Source organism: Ictidomys tridecemlineatus, chromosome 8 (assembly GCF_052094955.1).
Source record: "Ictidomys tridecemlineatus isolate mIctTri1 chromosome 8, mIctTri1.hap1, whole genome shotgun sequence".
NCBI lineage: Eukaryota > Metazoa > Chordata > Mammalia > Rodentia > Sciuridae > Ictidomys > Ictidomys tridecemlineatus.
Window position 1 is genome coordinate 148,806,562 of NC_135484.1, and position 20,260 is coordinate 148,826,821.

Sequence of the window (20,260 nt, forward strand, 5' to 3'; positions counted from 1 at the left end):
TCCCAGGTAACACTAGCTCGTTGCTCAGTCACGAGGAAAGTGGACCAACTCAGAAACTGGGTTCAGGAGCACCCCGTGTGGGGGACAAAAAAATAGAAGAGCTTGCCCTGGAAGATAGCCCCATCGGCTCTGTCCCGTGTGCCTTCTGACCACTGCTGTTTGGAAGTCCGATGGCGGGGAGCACGTCCACTCTGCTACCTCCCACCAGCACCAGTGTCCCAGACCAAAATAAAAAATTACCGACTCCCTTCATTTTCCCCCAAGCTATTCTCTGATATCAAGGATGTCTGTGGGCAAGGAAAGACAGGAAAGGATGATTTCTATTCCAGTTTCACGAGTCGGCTTCTGTGTGTGTGGACTTGGGGGGGAGGGGGAGGTCCTCCCAGGCCAGGCCCACGAGGAGCTCCCAGGTAATGAATTGCTGGAAGCCACAGCCTGGCTCAGATGACCACAGGGTGCCTCTTTGTCAGGCATACGCTGTGCATCTGGCGGTATCGCCAGGGGTAATGTGATATGGTTCACGATTTTAATTTTAACAAAAAATACATCTGTCAGGCTCATTTCAGCTGACAGGATAAATATCATATTTCATTGCCAGTTTGTAAACACCTTGCCTTTCATCTCTATCTAACACGTTTCCTGGGCGGTTTACAAATTGAAAACCCAAGTGGCATACAGATGGGGCCGCGCATGCGTGTCGGCTCCGCGGCTCTGGAGGCAGAATCATCTAAGTGAAGTGGGTCTGGGCGGGCAATGCGCTTGGAGCTGACCAGGAAATCCGACTGTGGAAGATTTGTCTTGGGTAAAAACAACAACGGAGAAAGTGGTTTTGAAAGCACCTGCCCCTGGACACCTGGAGCTATTTCTATGAGAGATGAGGGATGAGCTGTGTCTCGGGATCCATCTCTTCTTGCTTCTCTGGCCACACACTGCTCCCAACCAAAGATGGTTTTCCTTCACTGTCTTTGGAAATCGTTCTTTGATGGTATCATATGAACATTTTCTGAAATGAATCCAAAATGCAACCTTCAGACTCTGTTGTTCAATTGCTTTCCTCGGCAGATAAGCAGAATGGCACAGATAGAAATAGGAGAAGAAAAAAACCCAGTCCCAGGTGTTTTCTTTTTTCCCAAGTCCTAATACAAAGGCATTTTATACTGTACTGATGGCAATTTAAGTGAATATTTATGTATGAATGTTTATGTACTGGTGCATTTTAAGTGAATATTTATGAGAGATTTTTTTTAATTCAAGGATCTCAAAATTCTCTCGTCACCTGTTGGTGCATTTTCGCAGCGTCACGCTGGAGCTCACGGGTAGCCATGTTACCCTCCCTGTGCAGGTGGAGGGATCAAAGCCCACAGATGTTGAGTTGCAGAACTTGCCAGAGACCTGCAGAGACCAGCTGGGCTTTTCCCAGCCGAGACCCAGCCGTCTTCCCCCAGCCACCTTTGATGACCAGTGTCTCCCCACCCAAAGATGGCAAGAGAGCTGGGTGGCAAGGGTCAGGCCCAGGGCCATCCTGGCAAGCAGTGGGATGGTGGCTGGACCTCACCCTCTGGCACCACGGCAGTGCCTTGGTCACCTGGGTGCCCACCTCCCGCCTGCTCCTCCTCTTATTGCTCTGGGCTGATTTCCCCTCCAGAAGGGCTCTTGGTAACTCTGGGAATTTGCATTTGTTCCCTTATTTACCAAACATTCATGGAGATTCTATTATCTGCCAGATCCTGGGCTGGTGGAAAAGTGTAGTGAGCAAAACAGACATATACATATATATATATATATCTTCACAGCGTTTGCAGTCCAGGAGGGCAGTGATAACAGAGGCTCCGTTTACTTAGCCAGACCTAATTCTTCACAACAGGGCCCTTTGGAAATTTATGAGGGTCTTTTTTTGGGTGTCAGGTGCAAGAGAATGTGAGAAGCCTGGCCGCACACGACACGGCTCATAATCCCTCATCCTGCGTGAATTTCAGGGTCCCACCAAGTGTGCAAAGGAGGCAAAACACACAGAACTGAACTCCACTCTATTCCATGGAGTTTGGAATAATAGTTACCTTCAGGTTGAATGTGCTCCGAGTTACGCTGGAATGCAGCTGCAGGACAGAGGGAAGATGATTGTTCCTGTTCTGAACTTGCCCAGATGCTGGTCTCCATTTCAGAAGATCATTTCTCCAATCATCTCCAGTGGGTGGGTTCTCCTATTGGAGTTGCTAATGCTCTCACCTGTCAATCCTCCTCTCGTTCCCAGGTCTGCATGGATAGTTGCACTTTGGAGACTGATTTCCTACCTTCCTTGGGTCATTATGGCTAAGCTTATTGAAGTCACTTTTCTTCTGTTTCCCCCTTTTTCTTTTAGAGTTAGGCACCATATCGATTTTTTAAACCATATGTGTGTGTGTTTATTTGTGAATTTCTTTCAGGCTGGGAAAGTGTGACTTACCATGAGGTTATGTCCCAATAAACTCATTGCAAGTTGAAAATGTGGTGAAATGGGAGTGCATGTAATATAGCCAGTCTGCAGACATCCGGGCTTAGCAACCCAGGGCTCTGTTGAGCGTGAGTTGTTCCTCCCTCCTGATCACTGGGCTGTCTGGGAACCGTGGCTTTACAGACACCACCCAGCGTCACACACGAAGATTGGACCATGGATCACTCGGCAGGGAAAAAGATCATACTTCAAAATTCCAGGCACACTTCCTACTGAATGCCTGTCACTTTTGCCCCAGCATGAGGTCAGAAAACCTAAGTCAAACCATTGTATATTGGGGACCATCTGTACATGGGATTGGAAATAGAGTGGTGAGTTCAGTAGGGTGTAGGTCACAAAGTTCCTGGCATCTTGACGGCACTGTGAGCGGGCAGAGTCCTGCCTGTGAGTTTTAGGTGGTAGCCCTCAGGTTCTCCAAAGGTCAGATCAAAACATGAGCCAACAGAACGGAGCCCTGCAGCAGGACCTCGAGGCCCCTGGGGGACCAGGGATTACCCGTTGGTTGCTGGACTGTGGGGACTTACAGGAGTCCTGGAGGAGGTGCTGGAGCAGCAGAGGTTGGCTTGGCCAGTGACCATTTACCACCGACCACAGCGTGGTGCCTTGGCCACTGGTGTAGCTGCCCCAGTTCCCTGAGGCTGGGGTCAGCCGTGAGCAGACCCTATCTGCGACACGTCTGTCTCCCAGCAAGAGAGAGCTCCAGATTGTCCCTCTGCTGCCCTGGGTATTCCCAGAGGAGCTGGAAAACCCTGCAGTCTTCTCAGTGATATGAACAGTTGGCTTGACGCTCTACTCTTCAGTTCCCCTGAGAGTGTCCCTATCCATGTCACCTCTGACGTGTTGGCTCCACCCAGAGAGTGGAAGGACAGTCCTCCCAACGGACGTCTCTTCCTCTCTGATCCTCTTCTACTGTGAACTACTGGAAGCCAGTGCCTGTCCTTAACTTTGCACCCAGAAAGGTGAGCTTCTGGGCCTGGGCTTCTCGCAGTCCCCTCCTGCCTTTCCCAAGGACAGTCCCCACAGTGCTCCAGAGATTGTCACGGTGCCCTTCCATGTGCTCCCACCCAGGGACAGACTCAGATAGAGGTGAGCCAAGTTCCACCGGCTCCCAGAGGGCCATCAGGGGACAGCTGGCCCTCTGACGGCACATCCTGGTGGGGACTGTACTTTCCGTTCTGTCATCGAGGACAGTACTTAAATGATCGGTCATTCCATTTTGTCCAACTGTCAAAGACACTTTTCTTCCGTATCCAAGGTCAGTAACGGGCTTGAATAATTACAATCATAATAGCAGCTACTGTTGTTAGGCTTCAGTGATGTTTCGGCAGGCGCTCTGCACACGTTATCTTACATAATCTGCATCTGAGCCTTACAGATGAGTAGTGTTCATTTCAGAGGAAGGTGCAGTGCTCATCTCCATGTGAAAGCCGTGGTTGGAACCCAGAGGTGCCCTTCTCCAAACCAAAGCTTCTCTCATTATGTCTGAATCTGCCCTTCGAGAGCCAGACAGAACTGGGTCCAAATCCTACTTCTAGCCAGATGATCTTATGCAAGTTACTCATATTTCTCAAACTTGTTCCTCATTCATAAAACACAGAAATTAATGACAACCGTTGAAAATGTTTGTGATGTTTGCATAATACACAGAATACAAATAAATTCCAGTGCCTGACTGATAGCAAGCAATCAGCAAGTGTTCCTTTCCTCTCTCCCTTCAAACTGTTCTGCTGAGGATACTCCTCCAACAGACTCTTGCACACAGAAGTGGCCTCCTCGGGACAGGGGCTGAGGAAGAGCCCTTCGGCCACTCAGGTTGGCTCTCCGCACCCCAACCTGTGCCTGTGTTTACTCTGGAAGGAGCGCTTGATGTGCCACAAGCAAAGAAAGAGTCGCACCTTTCCGGTCTTCTTCCTTTGCAGGAATTGCCCTTTGTGCTTCTCAGCATTCCCGTGGGATAGTGCAGAGGCGCATCTTAGGGATTTCAGGGAAATTGTCGAAAACCAGTGCTGGGAAATGGCTGCCTGCTGTACATTTCTCTCCCTGTCACCTTACCTACTTCATGTGACATTGGCCCTGGGGAAGGGTGCATAGTTGGTATTTTAATTTTTCAGGGTGGGGGAGGATCACCAAAAATCCCCCAAAGAAACCAGGTCTGTTTAATAGAGTAATTCTGCCCCTGGGAGCGAGGAGGGCCAGAGTTGGTAAAAAGAACCAAAAGAGAAATCAAGACAGCGAGGGGCCTCGGCCCTGGGACTGCGCTGGTGGGTTTGCTCCGTGATGCAATGCACAGCGAGCAGGTCATCCTGTGCTGTGTGCCAGGGCCAAGGGCGCGGGCTGGACCTGAGCGGTAGCCGAGCGGCTGGACTCCAGATGGCCAGCTGGGGGAAGGGGCAGCTTTGTCCCCCTTCCACTTCCTGTTTGCTCCTTGCTCTGAGCAGCTGCTGCCCATGACAGGTGGGCCACATCACCGAAGCCTTCTACATGAACATTAAAGAAACCTCAGACCCTTTGTGCTGTTCTCCTTTGTTTCATGATTTTTATTTGTTTGGGTTTTTTGTTTTGTTTTGTTTTTGTACCAGGGATTGAACCCAGGGCTGCTTTACCACTGAGCTACATCCCCGGCCCTTTTTTATTTTTTATTTTGAGGCAAGTTCTCACTAACTTATTTAGGGCCTCGCTAGTTTGCTGAGGCTGGCCTCCAACTTGGGATCTTCCTACCTCAGCCTCCCGAATTGCTGGGATTACAGGCAAGGCCCACTGTACCAGCATGATATAGTTAATAAACCTGTCGCCCACCCTCTGTTCGGGTATTGCTTGTAAACCCCATGGGGAGCTCTTTTTCTGTTTCCTTACTAATGTATTCCAAGTTCCTAGGACAAACCCTGACACATAATAGGTGCTCAGTAAATACTTTAAGAGGCAAAGAGACAGAAAACTTCAAGTTACAATGAATAAACATCAGGAGGAAAAAGAGGGTTAGCAGGGAAAACAGAGAAGCATGTAAAAGAAGATATCCTTTTGCTCACTTATGGACTTTTGAAAATATGTACCAAAATAAGGTAAGCTGTCATCATCTTTTTTTTAAGAGAGAATTTTAATATTTATTTTTTAGTTTTTGATGGACACATCTTTGTTGGTATGTGGTTCTGAGGATCGAACCTGGGCCGCACGCATGCCAGGCGAGCGCGCTACCGCTTGAGCCACATCCCCAGCCCCGTCATCGTCTTTTGATGTCATATTTTATTTCTGCTGTGGTACCAGGGATTGAACCCAGGGACACTTTTCACTGAGCCAATCCCCAGTCCCCGCCAGTTTTTAATTTTGAGACAGGGTTTCACTGAATTGCTGAGGTTGGCCTCCTGCTTTCAGTCCTCCTGTCTCAGCCTCTGAGTCACGGGACAACAGGTGTGCACCCCCACACCCAGCCCTCTCTGACTTTTGGAAGCTTCATTCATCTTTATCACCTCGACATTAGTGTGCAGTCATGCATCCATTTGTTCTGTCACCTACTATAGGACACTGTTGGGAATGTAATCTGGGCCACCAGAACCTACTCATATAACATGACTGGGCCTACAACAAATCAACTCTCTTAAATTGGCACGGTAGTTCACACCTGTAATCCCAGTGACTCGGCTGAGGCAAGAGGATTGAGAGTTCAAAGCCAGCCTCAGCAACTCAGCAAGACCGTGTCTCTATCTAAAATACAAAAATGGGCTAGAGATGTAGCTCGGTGGTTAAGTGCCCCTGAGTTCAATCCCTGGTACCAGAAAATAAATAAATACATAAATAAATAAATTAATTAAAAATGTGCACTTCTGCCTGTTACCTGAGTCAGTTAAGATTTGGTACAGTTGATGCCAAGTCCAAAGGTTTTGTCTCCTTAGGATCCTGGATACAGAGAGTAACTGAGCTGAGAAACTAACAAAAGTACCTTGACTGCCACCCACAGACAGTAGGTGTAACCCAGGAGAGTTGTGTCCCAAGCCTGTGCTGCTGGCCCGAGGGGGACTCTGCGCACGCCACGCCAGGAGAGAGCAGCTCAAGGTGCGGCCCTGGCTGTCCGAGGCTGGAAGCGCCATCCCCAGATATGCAGAGCAGCTCACTGATGCACCATGTAGATCTGAATCGGAACCGATGGTCGGAATTCAGGGACACACAGCCCGTGGATGTACACTGAGCACGCTGAATTACAATCTGAGCAGAGGCTCCTAAGCAGAGGAATGACGGAGAGTGGAGACCAGAAAGGGACTAAGTGGGGCAGGGAGAGGTGCAGGGGACATTAAGGACATTGACCATTGCATTGCAAATGACATCAGTGAATTGTGCTCCCGGGGGCTTTTAACACATAACAGGCTGTATTTAATTTCGTTAAACATCATGATTACTGTTCTTCATCTGTGCCTCTCTATAATGGCTGATTTTATGTGTCAACAAAACTGGTCTACAGTGTGTCCAGATATTTGGACAGACACTGTCCTGGGTGTTCTGTGAGTGTGTTTCTGCACGAGGTTCACATTTGAATCAGTAGACTGAAGAAGATTGCACTCTTGAGTGCAAGTGGGCCTCATCTAATCAGAACAAGACCTGAGCCTTCCCGAATGAGAAGTCCTGCTGCCCGACAGTCTTTGAGCTAAGACATTGGTTTCCACTGGACATGAACTGAACCGTCCTTGGCTTTTCCTGGACCTCTAGCCTGCTGGCCTTTATACTGGAGGGAGCTGGGTCAGCTCTTCTGGGTGTCCAGCTAGCCGACTGCACATCTTGGGACTTGTCCACCTCCATAATGAAACAAGACACTCCCTAATAATAAATAAGTAAATCCATATCCTGGAGAAACCTGACAAATACACTCAGTCCTGGCACAGAGAGAGCAATCAGTATCTTTTACAGAATAAATGAGCAAAAAAAAAAAAAAAAATAAACCAAATGGGAACAAAATAACCCTCTTTGGAGATACGCCGAGGGCCGTAGTCTCCATGTGGTTCAGAGTCAGGAGCGCCGGGCTGTCCTAATAACCCAGTCCAAGTTCCAAGAATGGCCTTCTGCACGGGCTTCACGGGAAGCAGTTCTGGATACCCCCACATTCTACGTGAGGTTCACACACCCTGTTGGTCCCCTTCCCTCCGGGATCCGGGTCATAAACCAGGCAGTCCCCCAGCACTGCTAAGACACAGGGTCCCTGTGATCTAAGGCACAAGGAACCCTAAGTCAAGAAAACCTGCAGGACTCCAGGGGGCTCGGACACAGCCAAGTCCAGGGGATCAGAAGCAATGGCTCCTCCTGAAACCCATGTCAGAGGGCACCGGTCCTTTGTTTTCCAGCAGACGGGAAAGAACACACTCAGGCCGGGTGCAGTGGCGCACGCCTGTCGTCCCAGCAGTGGGAGGCTGAGGCAGGAGGATCGCGAGTTCAAAGCCAGCCTCAGCAACGGTGAGGCACTGAGCAAGTCAGTGAGACCCTGCCTCTAAATAAGATACAGAAGAGCACAGTCTGCCTTCCCACACGAAGGTCAGCCACCTGAGGGAAGAAGCAAGAGAAAACAAAGGAAATCTGGAGCCAGGGGAGGGAGGGACTGGAATGGCTGGTGGTAGGAGTGGTGGGAGGGGCAGCAGCCAGCACTGGCAGGAGAGAGTGACAGAGGGCCGGGCACAGCGCGCTGGGGACAGTCATGCCAACAGACCCCAGAAGATGACCGCCTTGGGTGTGTGTGTGTGTGGGTGTGTGGACATGGGAGAGGACCGAGTGGATGCCCCAGAGCATCTCCATGGTAATGAGGGAGAGCGGCTAGGGAAGAGTGGACGATGATCACGCAGCGCAGCCCCCACCCATCCCCAGCCCTTAGCCTGGGTCTGTTCCACGGAATCTCAGCTCCTTAGAAAACTACGGGGAAATTAAAATTCCAAGGGCAAAAAGATTTTAAAAAGGTTGAGAAATGTCCGGTGAAGCAGAGTAGGTCTCTTCACCAGCCCGGGGGGTGATCTGAGGTGAACTGAGTGTCCAGGGGGTGGGGGTATCAGGACCCCAGATCCCGGCCATTCTGCTGACCAGGAAGCACGTTCCTGCTGAGCTGCTCACCAGACAGGGTGCCCTCTCGGATGCTCCGCTCTTGAGAAAAACAAGCGATGGAATCTCAAAGACGGTGCTGACCTGAAGTGATTCAGGATGACTGAAAGTGCAGAAGCCGCGATGGAGAGAGCCGCCAATCTCCACCTGAGGGGCTGTGGGCGTGAGGGGACTTTTACCTGTCCTTTTGTTCTGTGTTGAATGTCTTCCAATCCCCGTTGTTTGCAAAGATTCAGGACATGAGATATCATAAGGAACAGACTGTTGCCAGTCACCGTGTTGACCATAGGATTTCCACTGAGAAGGGAGGGAGATGGGAATGGGAAAAACCGTGGAGTGGATCCGGGAGAACTTTCCTATGTGCATGTGTGATCACAGTGGAACCCACATCACGTGCAGCCACAGGAGGGGATCCTGATGAGAATAAGGCACACACCGTGCATGTGCAGTGTGTCAAGGTGCACTCTACTGCCACGTGTACCTAAAAACCACAAATTAAAAAATGAACCGGAAGGAAAGAAGATTTCTGCTGAACTTGACCTTTTTCTATCATGGACCTTGTGCACTAGACATTTAAACCATGGAGGCTTAGAGGAGGTTGCGGCCCACCTGTCATGTCGACAGTACCGTGTCCTTCTGACGAATCAATTGTAGGTTTTAGGGTGAGCACCACCCCAAAATTACAGCATGAAACCTAGAAGTGAGAGAGAGAGAGCTTCCGCCCGGGAACAGTGGTCAAGACCAAGAATAGTGAGACTGACCAGGAGGGTCTGCTGCCCACTGCATCAGTGGCCCCCAGACTTTACGTAAGTCTTTAAGTGGTTCCAGCAAGTTAAAATACATTGACAGGAACAGTGTCGATCCACATCTGAAGAGGAGGATGACTTCACAGAGGACTCATTAGCCTGGGATTGACTGAACACTTTTGTGGAAAACTCTTTACATTAAAAATGTCTAGTTGTGGGCTGGGGCTGGGGCTCAGCGGTAGAGCGCTCGCCTAGCATGCGTGAGGCACCGGTTCCATCCTCAGCACCACTTAAAAAATAAATAAAAATTTAAAAATAAAGGTGTTGCATCCACCTAAAACTAAAACATTTTTTTAAAAAATGTCTATTTGTTGCTGAAAGTACAATGTTCTACCTTCATGAGAAAAATACATCAATTTGATGTCAAGCTTCTTCACCCCCCCACCAGGTCTTATCTACATAGTTCCCTGGCCCCGGCCCCAGATCTCTGCATTGCCAGGTGTTCTTCAGCAAAAGTCAGCAAGGGGACGCAGTAATGATGACCCTGGGCCCCCATGAAATTGTAGTTCATGTACCCGTGAGCTTGTCCTTAGTATTTTTGATGCTTTTTATGTCTGAAATCATGTGTTTTATGAAAGCTATTACTGAAAAAAAATTAAAATGTGCTGATGAATATAAGGGGTTGTTGAAAGATTTACATGAAAAGTTTGGGTAGGAGTTTGTACCTGCTAAAAGCTGGTGTTGGGACAATACCACTGTCCAAAGCAATTCAATCCCCTGGAAGACCAAGTCCACCAGGTTTCAGGTTTGTTTGTTTGGTTGGTTAATATTGGGAAGTCAACCCAGGGTGCACTACCTCTTAGCTATATACCCCAGTCCTTTTTAATTTTCTAATTTTGAGACAGGCCTTGCTAAGTTGTTGAGGCTGGCCTTACTTGCGATCCTTCTGCCTTAGCCTCCTGAGTGGCTGGGATCAGGGATCACAGCCTTCTTCTGGCCTTTCTGAATGTGTTTCCCTGAAGCTACTTCCCTGATTAGAAGAAGGAGCCTGACTATTTTTTGATAAATGCAAAATTAATAGCACCTCTGTGCAATTTTTTTTTCTGCCCTGGAAAGTATAAAACTGTTTAATATGCTTTAAAATTTTTCCTTTAACTAGAAAGGAAATATATGTACAGATTAGAAAGTTTAAAATATATGAGTAAGCCAGAAAACTACATGAAAATTTGGTGTTAACACTGTTACATATGTCTTTTGATGTGTTCTTCGTGTTATACCCTCACCCACCCCTTGAATCCGCTGGTAAAATTTTGCACAAAAATACATAAGTGAGGTTCAGTGGTGGGGCACTTACCTGGCGCACCTGAGGCTGGGGTTCCATCCCCAGCATCACAAGAAACAGGCAAATGTATAAGCCACAGTAATAATGCTTGGCATTTGGTAGCTTGGCTTGCTGAGAAATAGTGCTTGATATGAGCTTTCCTAAAATTGTAGAGGTAGATGGAATTTAAAGATTAAAAAGTCAAAATTTTACTTGAAGGCAGGCTTCCTAGGATGACGGGGTGCTCACCGTACTTACAAGAATATACTGATGGGATTTTATTTGGTGCCTCGCTTGCTTCTTTTAATTGAACTGCTTAAATTCAACTTTGAGATTCATTCTTTAGGGGTTAAGTGGCCATTATTTTTAAAGTAATTGTTGTTGTTTTCGAAAATGTCCATGGGGTGGAATTAAGAATAGTTTTTGTTTATGTGGATTTTCTCATTTGTATTTTCCAGTGCTTCTCAAAATGCACATATTAATTTTATAAATGAGAGAGAGAGGGAGAGGGTGAAAGGGAGCTTTTTTTTTTTTAAGTAGCAAATGATTGAACTATTTTCTACCTGATGCATAACTACATGAGAACTCTGGATTCTAGAAATAACAGGCCAATTTTATTTGACTCAGTGACACGTCTTTAAGGTCAAACTCCCAGAGTTTGTTCCATGTCTTACAAAACAGCGTGAGTGGGGATTTGGTTTTCCTTTTTGGGTAAAGTTTCTACAAAGCTTGCTGATAAAACTCTTTTTTATTTTACTTTCTGCAACACAATTCAGTTAGTTCTGGAGCTCACAGGAGATGCAGCTGATAATGGGCTTGAGTCTTGCAGTCTAAAGCAGAAGTAGGACCATAAAGACGCAGAGCCCCACACTACTCTCCGGGTCAGAGGTCCGCCCTTGGAAACGTGCCCCATGCTCCTGTCTCCTCCCTTGGTCCATTTGCACCTTCTGAAAAGACACAGAAACCTGGGGAGAGGCAGGGAAGGTTTTTGGTCATCTTCCCATGAACCTTGAAAAATGATTTTGTTTCGGGGAAATGTCTCCTAATAAAGAAACCAGAGGGGAGAGTTAAAAAAAAAAAAAAAAAGTACTCTGGGCAGCTCCTTTGTGACACTGAATGATTTGAAGTCATTCAGAGGACTGCTAGCCATGTCTGGAGACTGTCACCGGTGCACTCTGACTAGAAAAACTAAAAAAAAGAACAGTAAACCTGGACAGTTCTTAAGTTACCGCTCCGTCAGTGGAAAGCCCCTCTGTAAGTGTAACTGTCGTCTTCACAATTCAGCCTGCATGCGTTGAGGATGCCTAGTAGGTGTGCCTTGCTGAGCAGGTGGGGGACGTGATGAGCCTCCTCCACTGGCCTCCACTCTGACATGGCGCGCAGCCAGCCTTGATGAGGTCACACCATTCGCTCCAGTGTCCTCTGCTCTCTCAATTCCAGCTGCGAAAGTTCAGGATGAGCTGGAGACGACAAGCCCACCTCTCAAGTAGAGGAGCAATCTCCTGGCAGGGAATGAAAGCCGTCCTGTTTATCAGCCTTGTGCAAATAGCTGTGGTGCTTGGCTCTCTCCACACACTTTCTTGTTTTTTCCCGATCGCAGTTCTTCACCCGACAGCCAAGCGAAGGCTAAGGGAGACTTTCTCAGTCCTGATGATGCTTTCATCAGATAACCAGTGTCAAATATCTTCCAGAATACGGTGTCTCCTCCGACTTCAGAGTTTGTTCTTGGGAAGTTAGAGATAAAAAAGAAAAAGATGGCCTTCATAAATCTACCCTTGGGAGTACACAGTTCCTAGCTCTGTTTTCCCTTGGGGCAGTGGACCCGGTATTACCAACAATTCAAATATTCTGGACTTTCTTAGCCAACTTTGGGAGACGGTATTTTTTTTTTTTTAACAATTCTACCATAATTGAAACTCAGTGGTCTTCTGCAGAAAACCAAGGCCACCCCTTTGGTCAGTATTGAGTTTGGACTGAAAAGCATCCCTCAAAGAGGGAAATGTTTGCTTCTTGCAGAGTGAAATTCCAGGGAGAACATTTAAGACTGACTTTTTTTGGCCGCCCTTGACGAGCCAGGATGGAGAGCTGTGTTTGGGGCTGGAGTGGTTGGAGGGGTCTGTTTGTGTTGTTATTGACAGTCGGGGAGGGAAGGGGTGAGGATCTTCGCTTGCTTTTCCTGGGTGCCCGTAGACCCCTGCGTTCCTTGCCATGACAAGGGATCAGTCCTTTATGTTCTCCCGGTTCTGCAGGCTGGGAGTCGGAGGGCAAGGTGTGGGCAGGGTCGGTCTTTCCTGAGGCCTTCCTCCCGGGCTGGTAGCTGGCCCCCTTCTCCCTGTGCCCCCACATCACCTTCCCTCTGGGGTCTCCGTGTCCAAATGTCCTCATCTTTTAAGCTCACCAGTTAAGTTACGTTGCATTAAAGCCCACCCTAACGACCTCATTTTAACTTCCTCTGAAGACCCCCATGTCCAGTACTGCGTGATTACAGGCTGAGGTCCTGGGAGTCCAAGGGCTTCAACGTGGATCCGAGGGAGACCTGTCCGCCTGTAACAGCTGGGATCCAGCGTCTTCATGCGGAATCTGTCAGACCCTTGCTTCATAATGACCGGAAGGGGCAGGAAGAAGGTGTTCATGCATCTTCCACGAGGACTGGCTGGCTTCAGACCATTTTGCCTTTGCCCTCCTTCAATGTGGAAGAAGTTAAAAATGCCCCGAGAGCTCTCATTGATGCCTCGTAAGACCCCTGTGAAGTGGGTGCCATTGTCAACCCGGTCCTGCAAATGGGGTGGTGAATTCTTGCTTGTCGTTTGTGTAAAGCCCCCACGTGCTGCTCCACCGTGGAACAAGGGCTTGATCCACTGTCCCGTCCAGAACTGAGCTCTTACTCCATCCACGGTGCCTGTCTTTGTCTTGTGGGCAGAGGAGAAGGCTGTGTCACTCAGTGGTACATGGAGAGTGGTGGTCTCAGCACCTCCCAGAATACCTAGGAGCGAGCTGCAGCCCCACCTACTCTGCCCGCTGGTCTTTAGCAAGTGGACCTCGGTGAGCCTGGTGCACATGTGCGAAATGGGAGAACTGGCCAGGTCCTTGTTTGTCAAACCTTTGAGCTGAGGTCCCCAGTAAGAAATGCACTTTACCCCACAGCTGAGTCCACAGACACCCCCACACCGTGCCTGACTGACACAAAGTGGCCCCGAATACCCGCCCTTACTCCATGGGAGTACTCTCTGTTCTGTTCAAATCCATTTATTCTTTACAAAACTCGTTGTGACCTACTCAGCTGGATCTGTCTAAAGGCTGAACAAGGCTACACAGTTGAGACTCCGGGGATCCTAAAATCCTGTTAATCTACAGGGATTGTAGACTTCCCCTTCTTTTCTTTATTTATTTGTTTACTTGTTTATTTATTTTAGCTGAAGGTGGACACGATATCTTTATTTTTATTGATTTATTTATTTTATGTGCTGAGGATCAAACCCAGGGTCGTGCCTCTCGCATGCGAAGGTCAGTGCCCACCCACTGAGCTACAACCCAGCCCTGGAGCCTAAGTTGAATACCTTCATTGATTTGAGGCAAGTGGACGGTAACTATTTCGGGGACAGCGTCCTCCGTATGAGCCAATTCCTCACAGTGATGATCATCATTTCCACGGATGGTGCGTCTCCTGCAGCTTATTGGTTTGTAGGTCTTTGTCTCTGATTTATTCTTGAGGAAACCAAGGATCACACCCTTTGCTCCAGGCCCTGGAGGTGGTAAGGGGCAGAGCTGAGATTTCAGCGAAGGCCTTCTAATTCCAAAGCCCGAACAGAATCCCTTCCCTAATGACCTGCTGTCCCTGGTAGAAACGGCTCTCCTTTGGGGTGTGAAGCCAGCGCCGCAGGACTGATTAAATCACACCAGGAGCTCTTCCCACCTTCCTGCCCTGGCCAGGCCACCTCCAGACCCGCTAAATCAGAATCTCTGGGCGTGGGACCCAGGCAGAGGTGCTTTTTAAAGCCCCCCAGGTGGCTCCAATGAGTAACCAGGGTTAGAAACCATTCCTCTGAAATCTCGGTTAAAGAAATTAAAGAGCTGTAGGAACTTTTCCATTTATTTCCTGCAAACCAGATTTATTAAAATACTGCCCAAGCCTTTCAACTGTTCTGTAAAGCTCTTTTTTTTGGACACACACACACACACACACACACACCAGGGGAACAACGCTGTCTGTCTGCTCTTCAACACCTAGAGGGAGCAGAGGATGCTGTGGGCATGGACAGGGTCCGGGTGGGGGCTTTGAAGCAGCCGGTGTTCTGGAGTGTCGATATCCACGACACCTCGTCACTCAGCTCACATGGTTTTGAAAGTCATTTTTTATGTAACGTAGAGAAGTCAGGTGTTGATTTAATCAGAACTGAGCCCGACCGGGAGTCATAGGCCTATGGGGACTGGGGACAGTGTAGAAAGCCAAAGCAGTAAGGCCACTGAGAATATGACAACATGAATGATAAGCCATCACGGTTTCTTTAGAGAGCCGCAGGGAACCTTCTGTCTGTTTGCACGTGGACCGTGGAAACAGTGGCCAAGCCCAGGATGCTGTCCCACATCCTGTCCCCTCAGGAATAGGGAGCTGTCCTTTCACCCTGACCTACCCCTGTGCCCTTGCTGGTGGATCCCATTGGTTCCAATGACACTCCGTCATAGGCCTATGACTCCGAGTCAGGCTCAGCTCTGATTAAATCAACACCTGACTTCTCTACGTGACATTAAAAAAAGTGACTTTCTATGCAGGAATCTCCAAAACAGGGCTCTAGCCCACTGCTGGGTTTCCCATGTCTCAGGAGACAGCATTTATAATGTCAAAAATACCTGCCATCTTCATCATGCAGAGAATGAAAACGCAAAACACTTGTCCCTGGGTGTCTGAGGACAGCTGGTTCCAGGACCTCCTACAGACTTCCGCATCCACAGAGGTTCAAGTGCCTCCTGTCAGTGGCACAGAGTGTGCACATCACCAGCTCACATCTTCCCATGTACTCTGAGTCACCCCTAGATCACTTACCATACTTAATACAGTGTACATGTTGTTAATACCGTATTATTCCAGGAATGGGGGCCAAAAGTGTACATTTTTAGTGCAGATGCCATTTTTTAAAATGTTTTCGTTCTGCTGTTGGTTCGACGCACAGATGTGGGACTCGGGGACAGAGGGCCGGCTGTATTGCCCTCCCAGAGCAAAGTTCCATTCTCTTCTGGGACCGTTGTTTGTTTCTTTTGGACCCCCGGACAGTCCCGAGTCCCCTGCTTCGGCCGGTGTGGTGTGGCTGGAGGTGCTGAGCTTCTGTCCCGTCCTGAGTAATCCTCTCGACATTTACTTCCAGAACGAGGTGGCTGCCCTTCTGAAACCCATATCGGAAAAGATCCAGGAAATCCAGACCTTCAGAGAGAGGAACCGCGGGAGCAGCATGTTCAACCACCTCTCGGCCGTCAGCGAGAGCATCCCTGCCCTGGGCTGGATAGCTGTGGTGAGTCGGCCGGGCCCTGCCCCTTGCCCGTCGGTGCAGGGTTTAGGAGCCTCGTAGCCACCTTCACCCCCTCCACAGCCTGATGCCCGAAGCAGGGCTCCTCCTAGGCTGAGCGTATCGGCTTCTCCTCATCCTGTTTGAAGTTCAGTGCTGAAGGTGTTTCACCAGCCTCTCCAGAGCCCAGTTTGCCTGCAACTTTCAACCATTGCTTTTCTTCTTCTTCAAGTCATTTTCTTTCTTATCCTATTTTTTGTTTCCTTCTATGCTTGGGTGATGGTCCTGTCCTCTCAGTCCCCCAAACCTGGTCCTTATGTCAAGGAGATGAACGATGCTGCCACCTTTTACACTAACAGGGTCTTAAAGGACTACAAACACAGGTACGTGCCTTCTTTTACTAGTCGGATTTCCAGTTGGTCACTTGTTAGATCTTTGTTCCTAAAACGTAATGCGGCTGGTTCCGAATCCCTTTCCCGTGAACCACACTAATGTACTACAGACGCTAAGGAAAAATCCATCTTTGCAGGTCAAGCCCAGGGGGAAGTGGAATCAATTATGCAGACAGTGAGTGTGTTCAGAAAACTTCCCTCGGTTGTGTTTGCATGGGTCAGCTGTCCCCTCTTGAAGGCGCGTCATTATGCTATGTATTTCTGTGATCCTGAGAGAGCTCTGTGATGAACCGCCCTCCGTGGGCACCGATCTTTATACTAATGGAAGTAGAGTTGGTGGGTGAGCAGATGGAGGACAGACGGACTCCGGGAGCACAGAGTAGGTCAAGAACAGAGGTGGGATGGGGCAGTTAGAGGGAAACTGATGGAGCCAAAATGAAGTACACATGGGGTGGACGGGGAGACGTGGGTGACAAGAGCAGCTATTCTCAGGGCTGTTGAAAGCACAGGTGATCATGTTCCGTGCGTGGACAGGCATGTCACAGTGAATCCCACCATTATGTATAAGTCTAAAGCACTAATAGAAAACTAACTTTAAAAAAAAGAAGGTACAGGTGAGTCCAGACCAAGGGCTTTGTCTAGAGAGCCCACGTGAAAGGACCTTGCGTTCTACAGCCCACACTACAGATCCTGGAAACTAGAACTGGGATCAGGATGGAAAACGGAACCCAGGGGAGACATGCCAAAGCTGAGGAAGCACCCAGAAGATGTCCCTGAACCCCGCAGGGAGCATCTCACCCTGTGATAAGGTCTTGCTTTGCCCCCCACACAGCTGGCCAAATGTTCTGAGCTGGGGTCTCGTAACTAAGGGAAGAGTAAGAGCAGCGATGTGCCCCCTGCCTCTGCTCTGGGCTCCACGGTGATCCCCGTGTGAGCCCTTCAGTGCCAGCCGCAGAGCGGGGCATCAGTGAGCTGACGCAGGGCTCTTGGGGACATCTCAGCATGGGTCCAGACTGTCCCACTAAAGGAAGTTTGAGGACCTGCATCGTCTGCATTATCACCTCAGTTTGCCTCTTTATTTGACTAACACAGACCTGAAAACAGAACCAGAAGAAAAGAATCCACAACAAGACGAATATGATCTGGAACATAGAAAAATGCGTAGAATGCATAAACAAATACCTACCATAGTTCTAAGTCATGGGCCAATCCAGCCCGTACTCCAGGTTTGCACCACTTTTTATTTTTTTATTAGGTCATTTGTTTGTTTTAATAAACATTGAGTAGATTCAAAAGACTACTTTCAGAGTATCCATCAGGTGTAAAGAAGTACAGTGCAAAGAATACCCACCTTCCACTACCCATTTTAAGAACTAGCTAGGAATATTTTTTTTACTACAATTCCACTCCTAGGTATATATCCAAAAAGAAAGGAAGAATCTAGAAGGGAGGTGTAAAATCAAGACCAGAGGTGAGATGAGTCAGTAAACCAGACAGTGACAGGGAAACCTACGGAGTTAAAATGAAGAACAAATGGGATGGACGGGGAGACGGGGGAGACAACTCCAGGTATCAGAGGGCTGTCGAAAGCCCAGAGGAGGAGCCAAGGGTAGGAGCACCCAGAGGCCCTTCAGCTGATGACTCCAACGAGATGTGCTGCCTCCATGCAAGAGAATATCATGTAGCCATAAAAAAGTGAAGTATCAATACAGACAGCTACATGGGCGAACCCTGAAACCATGGTCCAGCCAGACACAAGAAAGCACATGTTGTATGGTTCCATTTATATGAAATTCAAAATAAGCAGATCTATAGAGACAGAGCAGCTTCCCAGGGCTGAACAGTTTAGGGGAGATGGGGAGTAACTGCAGATGAGGACCGGGTTCCTTTGGGGGACAAAGAAAATGTTCTAAAGCTAAATGTGATGACTGCTCACCTCTGCTGGGCTAAATCATTGAATTGCGTACTTTAATGATACAGGCTATGAATTCTGTCTTTATAAAACTGTTGTATTTTTTAAAATAGCTCTAGTTTGTTCATTCGATGTCAGCAAAGCAGGCCTTGTAGCTTTTAGGAACAGCGCCATTAGCAGATGCGACTACTAACAGTCGCACCGGCCTCGGGGGCCCCCTTCCTTGAGAGCTCTGACAAAGCACTTGTGCTCGGGGCAGACTTCCTGTGACCACAGCAAGCACCCAGGCAGCCAGGCCCAGGGATCTGATGCCACAGGTTGCCGTGGGGTGCCTGAGAAGGGGCCTCACAGGTGCAGGACAGCTTGCCCTTGTCACACGCAGGTGCCACTTCAGAAGATGGGGAGTGTGTTACCAGACCTGGGTGTGATATGTCGGCAGGAACACACCCTGGGTGACCTCCTTTTTCGGGATGTTTAGATGCTTCTACCTGCCGGTTCAGGGCAGCTTCAGCACTGTTTGGGCTTCTGCCTTTGAGAAGATCACCCTTGAAGAACATTTTTATTCGTGTCTCAGTTCGGGGGCACCTGCCCTTCTCCTAGCCCCAGCTGAGTGCATGTCAGGGCCGTGGGTGTGTCATCCCCCCCTGAGGTGGCATGGCCGGGGTGGTGGGGGTTTCCACACGTGGCATATGTACTGAAGAATCCAGTATTTGCCCCTCATGTCAGCCATTGAATAGAAAAAGTACTTCCAGCAGCCTCACGGTTGACTCGGTCCAGTCCAGTGGACCAAGAGGACAAGCCAGTGTTCAGGTGCATCCTTCCACTTCCAGAAGCAGCACACCTGTCCCCGTCCACCCTCAATCTCCTAGGGCTGGTCACCAGATGACACCAAAGTACCCCACCGCCTCAAGGCTTGTGGTGGACCCCAGCCTGCAGTGATGGACCTGGGTGGAGGAGCTGGGGGGCGGAGGAGCTGAGAGGTGGAGAAGCTGGGGGGTGGAGGAACTAAGGGGTGGAGAAGCTGGGGGATGGAGAAGCTGGGGGGTGGAGGAGCTGGGGGTGGAGAAGCTGGGGGTGGAGGAGCTGGGGGTGGAGGAGTTAGGGGGTGGAGGAGCTGAGGGGTGGAGGAGCTGGGGGGTGGAGGAGCTGGGGGTGGAGGAGCTGGGGGTGGAGGAGTTAGGGGGTGGAGGAGCTGAGGGGTGGAGGAGCTGGGGGTGGAGGAGCTGAGGGGTGGAGTAGCTGAGGGGTGGAGAAGCTGGGGGTGGAGAAGCTGAGGGGTGGAGGAGCTGGGGAGGAGGAGCTGAGGGGTGGAGGAGCTGGGGGTAGAGGAGCTGGAGGTGGAGGAGCTGAGGGGTGGAGGAGCTGAGGGGTGGAGGAGCTGAGGGGTGGAGGAGCTGGGGGTGGAGGAGCTGGGGGTGGAGGAGCTGAGGGGTGGAGGAGCTGAGGGGTGGAGGAGCTGGGGGGTGGAGGAGCTGGGGGTGGAGGAGCTGGGGGTGGAGGAGCTGGGGGTGGAGGAGCTGAGGGATGGAGGAGCTGGGGGTGGAGGAGCTGAGGGGTGGAGGAGCTGGGGGTGGAGGAGCTGGGGGTGGAGGAGCTGGGGGTGGAGGAGCTGAGGGATGGAGGAGCTGGGGGGTGGAGGAGCTGAGGGGTGGAGGAGCTGGGGAGGAGGAGCTGAGGGTGGAGGAGCTGGGGGTGGAGGAGCTGAGGGGTGGAGGAGCTGGGGAGGAGGAGCTGGGGGTGGAGGAGCTGGGGGTGGAGGAGCTGGGGGTGGAGGAGCTGGGGGGTGGAGGAGCTGGGGGTGGAGGAGCTGGGGGTGGAGGAGCTGGGGGTGGAG

General features: G+C 49.7%; 1 protein-coding gene across 1 annotated transcript in view; it reads left to right on the forward strand.

The window, feature by feature from the left end:
• Cap2 (cyclase associated actin cytoskeleton regulatory protein 2) overlaps window positions 1-20,260 on the forward strand; it is a 127,818-nt gene that overhangs the window by 72,529 nt on the left and 35,029 nt on the right. Inside the window, exons 5-6 of the mRNA XM_078020577.1 lie at window positions 15,985-16,128; window positions 16,420-16,505. Coding sequence (XP_077876703.1) covers window positions 15,985-16,128; window positions 16,420-16,505 — 230 coding nt within the window. The remainder of the gene's footprint in view (window positions 1-15,984; window positions 16,129-16,419; window positions 16,506-20,260) is intronic.